Raw genomic sequence first — 5,553 nt, 5'->3', positions numbered from 1 at the left:
TTCCATGTGGGCTTTGTTGCTTCTGAGATTGATGGCCGCTTGATTACCTTCAAGCCTTTAAGACCCCAGACGCTACACTTTTTGATAGCCGGGCACCTTCAGCTTTCTTCGCCGGTAGTTTTTCTTCTTTGTCTAAGCAGAGGTCAGATAAAGCAACACTGCTTACTTGGTTGTTTTCTGGGGAGAATGTGGGAAGTAGGAAAATAGGAAGTTTGTAAGCCCACTTACTTTCAGCCATTAAATTTTGATCCTAGATGGGTTTAGGACATGCCTGCAAAAAAAGCTCTGAAAAGATATGTCCCACCCAGTGCTTTGGAATACCCAGGAACCAGTAGTCTTTGTCAGAAGCTAGAAAAAAATCTGAAACCATGAAGAAAACTCCTCTCTAGGACTTAATGCTAAAGGGAGTCTGTGAGCAGGCCGAAATGCTTGCTATGTGACCACCTGGATCTACTTGTTGAGTGGAAGTTGGGGAAATGCAGCAATAAAGAGACGGGGTGAGTTTGGCCACTGACACCTGTGGACTTGGTTTATAGGAAAAAGAGAAGACGAGTGGGTTGACTGGTCTAAAGTTCATGACCAAGCACAAGGGGGCTGGGCTTGCTGACTATTTGTGAGAGCCCATGGTCTAAAGGCAAGGCGATCAATGGGCACCCTGTGGAGGCTGAGTGAGGCAGCCTACAATGAGTTGACCAGAACCCAACCAGCTAGAGATTTTTGAGCCTGTGAACTGGCGCATATTGTTGCTGACTTTATGGATGGCCTGTCTGGATTTGACTTTGCTTATGGATGCAGACTCACAAGGTTCCAACTGGGATGAAGACTATTCGTGTCAAAAAATATGATTGTCTTATCAGAGCACTGGGTTGATGTAAGTGGGAAGTATATAAATTGCATAACCAAAATTTGGGGATAGAGGCATGAAGTGGATGGCTTACAAACTTTCATAGGTGGGGAACATATTCACAGGATTATAGAATTAAGGTGTGGATGTTACTTAATTGCTAAAGAATTTGGCAAGGGAGGGATTGATATAGTTAAAGTTTATTGTGCCAACCTGGCCAATAAACACATGTGGAGTTAATTGAAAGGCAGAGAGATACATGGCTCAGGGAGCTTTGCCTTTCTAGTTCTTGGGTCTCTTGCTTTGTGATGGTCGCACCAGGGTGCAGCTGCCTTAGCCAGTTCTCTGATTCAGTTTGCAAGACTCACTTCTTGCAAGACATCCCCAAGGAGAAGCCTCATGGACCTACCCCGATGCAGCCCTGGGTGCTGGAGCAGCTGTGTGCAACCTCTGCCAGCACTGAGGTGCTTACACATTCACTGACTCGGCTTTCCTCCTGCAGTTAGCGTCATTGCGTGTGTTTTGTGAGATGGAGGAGGACTTTGTGGATTGGTGTCAGATATATGGGTTAATGTTGGACTTGTGGGCTTGGGCAGCACTGGGTTGGAATGTTTTCTTGATGTGCACTTACCTTTATATAAAACCCTCTTACACATAGGAGTTTCTGTGGATTTGTTTCTCTAAAGTACCCAGCCTAGAACACACATATGGCCAGTTAGTTCCTGTTAATTCAGATCCAACTTGTGGCAAACACATGCACAATGGGACAAAATGTTTCCTGGTCCCACATCATCTTCATGTTCATCGGTATGCTGAAGTTCATTTTCGTGACTGCTGTGTGTTTTGAATGCCTTTAAACCCAGCGGACTCATTTTCTAGCACCCTATAGGACAACACTGTCTTGTGATCCATTGGCTAAGTTTGAATGTGGACTGACCTCTCCTGTTATGATCTGAGAGCAGTGGGCATTTATGATCTTGGGTCTTCAGCTAAAACTGAGAATGAGTGACATTTAGCATGATGCTTTGCTCTAATAATTATCTCTCAGTGATGATGTGTACATTTAACCTCTTGGACAAGAAAGAGTTGTACTTCAATTTCCCACCGTACCACTTTTGCATTTATTTTGGCTTGCTTGTCCCAGTTTTCCATGGCTGGAACAATCAGAGCCACAAGTATCTTGGTTGCAATCCCAATGAACATAAGAGAATTCACCCTTTGAGTTCCTGCCAAGCGGAAAGGAACGTGCTGATCGACTTGTTGAGCCAAAGTCAAAATGAGGGTGTTCACCAGTGGAGGAGGCAAAAAGAGATCCATCCTTCTTCTTGGCTGCCTTTTAAATGCCTTTTGCTTTCTTCATATGGAATGTTCTCGATGTCATCCTATAGCTCATTAGGTCTTTTGTTATCAGTGCTCAATATCTCAAATTTGTTTTTGAGATGTTCTCAACATTCAGGTGGGACAGGCTGCTTCTATTTATTTGGCTTTTAATATCTGCTAATGCTTCCCTGCTATTCATAAGGTTTTCGGCAGTTCATTTCTCTGAAGTGGCCAGCCGATGCCTTCTTCGGAGGCTGTTCTTAGTCTGAAAGCTCAGCTGAAACATTTAGGGAGACCCTGCTGGCAGTTGAAATACCAGTGACATAGCTTCCAGCATCACAGCAACACATAACCCACCACAGTGCGACAAACGGATGGATAAGTAGTGGAAAGATCAGTCTTGGAGGAAATAAAACCAGAATTTCCTTAGAAAAGAAGGTAGCAAGACTCAGGTTGGCTTCCTTTGATACATGACCAGGAAATACCAATCATAAGAAAAAGACAACGTATTTGGTAAAATAAAGGGTCCGCCAAAACAAAGACAACCTTCAGTGAGGTGGGTCGAGATGACAACTGTAATAGTGGATTCAAATATGCCATGCAGATGGTGCAGGCCGAGGCCCGTTTTGTCCTGTTAAACATTCATCACTTTGGGTTGGAGCCAATCTGGCGGAAACGAATAGCAACGACAAGCACCCGAAGTTACTTTTAATAGTCTATAAAATCGTTCTACCGTTTCTCTTTGGAAAATTTGCCTTTATGCAAAAGGCTAAGTGCAGCGACTCCATTCTCTAATCGTGAATACTTTGGTTGACGCTATTGTCACATCTCACGACAGTTTGATAACTCCAACTATTCATAAAGATAATGCGAGCACAGGACAGTTAGTTAGCTTAGAGAGCAGAAGGATGAAACCCCAGACTTTGCTCAACACCCCCTCCTTCACTTGCTGATCACGTTAGAAATGCAGTAAGGCAGATTTCCTGTTTCACGATGAGGCTGTGTGGCCAGGTGGGTGGGGGTGGATAGCCGAATGTTAATCTCTTTGAAGGATGCTTTCATTTAAAAGATCAAGATGGTGAAGAATAAAGTGTTATTTTGCAAGGCAATGTCTTTCAACGTATACTTCCAGTGATATTTCCTATATAAGAACTTAATAAAGGGAAACAAATGTAGTTAGAACTAATGGTGTAGAGTGAGATGTAGTAAGGAAACAGTCCTTTCTTATTTGGTTTTATTTCCTTCTTAAAAACAAACACAGAAAATCTTGTTCTTGTTGACTCCTTTTTGTTTAATTTATGAAGTAAGTGTAAGTTCATCTATTACCTTGAACAACAAAAATGGAAGGGATTATGGGAAGCAAAGTTCTTTTTTTTAAAGGGAAAAGTAATTTTATTTGTTTAGAAGCACCAAAATCAAGGGAATTACTTGGTATTACATCACAACAGACCGTATTCTGTTAATACAATAACACATGCTATTGCTATATTCAGTTCTACAGGGTGTGGGGTCTGGAATAAGGAGCAGCAAGAGCTAAATGCTGCAATGAGGCGTAGCCTACGAGGACTTTAATAGAGATGACATCTACGTCTGAAATTGTTTATATTACTGAACACTTCCTTGTTTGCGTCCCCAAACATTAGCAAATGACCACACTGGCATGAAATCATAGAAGATGATAAAACCCATATGCATGCTGAAATAGTAAATATCAAAAGCGTGTCATTGGAATTAGATTTTTGTCTTACCAAGGGAAAGATCTATTTTTGAAAGACCTTGGGCATTGCAAGGGAATTTTATTTCGAAACTCTTAAGAGCAGAACATTTTATCTAGTTAGCATGGCTGCACCCACCCTCTCCTGCCCCACCACCAGCAGGGAAGCATAGTTCCTATTTATAATTGTATCTTTGACATGAGGTATGCTGTCTGGGGTACCTTGTTATTGTGGACCCTCACGTGCAACTCTATATGAGAAGATTCAGCTGATCTGCAGAGTTTCCAAGGCTGTAATCTTTACAGAAGAGGATTGACAGATCTTTCTCCCCAAGAGCTACTGGTGGGTTCAAACCACTGACCTTGAATTAGCAGCCAAGTGCCATCAGGGTGCCATCAGGCTCCTTGGGATACAGTAGGCAGGCAATAAATATTTGTTAAATGGCTAAAATCAAGAATCAGAGATGCTGCGGAGAGACTGTACAGAAAGAACAATTCCAACTGAGGCAATTGGAGGTGATTGACACTGTGGTGTTTGATTATCGAGCCTCAAATCTGAGGGCTGAAGCCAGAGGGCTTTGAAGACACCGTAATCACCCTGTGGAAACCAAACTGCACAGAAATCAAAAGAAGAACTTCCTTAAGGAGTGTCAGGAGTTGTCCTAAAGTTTTACCTAATAGGATGCATGAGATTTTTTCCAGGTACTTTAATATATGCAGTCAGAATTGTGTAAGTCTGTGTGGTTTGCCCCACCCGTCACTGAGCGCATATAAAGCCCAAGGGAGTTGGTGATAGTCATACATTGGAAACTTACCTTGATATCGGGATCAATCTTTAGAACCTGACACCATGAGCAACTACGGCAGCTACTACGGAGGCCTGGGCTACGGCCTGGGAGGCTTCGGTGGTCTGGGATACGGCTGTGGCTATGGCAGCTTCAACAGACTGGGCTATGGCTGTGGCTCCAGAGGCTACAGATACGGCCCCTTCTTTGGAGGCTACAGATACGGCCCCTTCTTCGGAGGCTACGGACATGGCTGCTTCCGCCCATCTTGCTATGGAGGATATGGATTCTCTGGTGCCTACTAAGCATCAGCTCATTCTTTGAGTCACGGAACTCCTTGTATCATCCTGATTTAGTTCTACTGTCAAAACGCTTTATCCTCTTTGCCTAGTCCCTAGCTGCTGGCAAGTCAGATAGACCTACAGAAATTGCTACGGGAGTTCTACAGTCTACATCAAGACCCAGCTGCAGCCACACACCAGAAGCAAGGGGGGCCTTTCTCATAGGATGATCTGGAAGCTCACCAGTCAAACTGCTCATCCCTTTCTTCCTTTTAAATTTACCATCATGTTACCAACTCTTATATTTCAATAAACATATTTAAATGGCAGCGTAAACTTGGTTTCCTTTCCACGGACTCACTTCTTGGGAACTAGATCCAAGCCCCCAGGGCAGGGATTGGGATTGTCCTTTCATTGCTGTATGATTTTGTGTCCATGCCAATTCCTGGCCCACATGAGGCCGAGAAAACTTATGGATTAAAGAGTTAGTTGCGCATGGGATTTATAATATAGAATCATTTTATCTGTCCAATAATTACTTGAAACATGTGTTAGTCTGGGTAGAGTGGAGAAACAAATTCATGGACACACGTGTATAAGGGTGAGGTC

At 43.1% G+C, this 5,553-nt stretch overlaps 1 protein-coding gene across 2 annotated transcripts; it reads left to right on the top strand.

Moving 5' to 3' along the window:
• The first annotated feature begins 4,728 nt into the window (after positions 1–4,728).
• On the top strand, positions 4,729–4,968 carry LOC101662273 (keratin-associated protein 19-3-like). 2 transcript variants are annotated; one of them, XM_030888847.1, is made up of 2 exons: positions 4,729–4,813; positions 4,877–4,968. In XM_030888847.1, exons 1-2 carry the CDS (start codon positions 4,729–4,731, stop codon positions 4,966–4,968), a joined length of 177 nt encoding a protein of 58 aa, XP_030744707.1. The 2 variants fall into 2 exon arrangements, with proteins under 2 accessions (XP_030744707.1, XP_004711378.1); XM_004711321.1 differs by having other exon boundaries at positions 4,729–4,968.
• Positions 4,969–5,553: the final 585 nt, after the last annotated feature.

The sequence above is a fragment of the Echinops telfairi genome, unplaced genomic scaffold (assembly GCF_000313985.2).
Source record: "Echinops telfairi isolate 266 unplaced genomic scaffold, ASM31398v2 ScPeMD7_7469;HRSCAF=8507_0, whole genome shotgun sequence".
NCBI classification, from domain to species: domain Eukaryota; kingdom Metazoa; phylum Chordata; class Mammalia; order Afrosoricida; family Tenrecidae; genus Echinops; species Echinops telfairi.
This window is presented reverse-complemented; position numbering and strand designations above follow the sequence as displayed.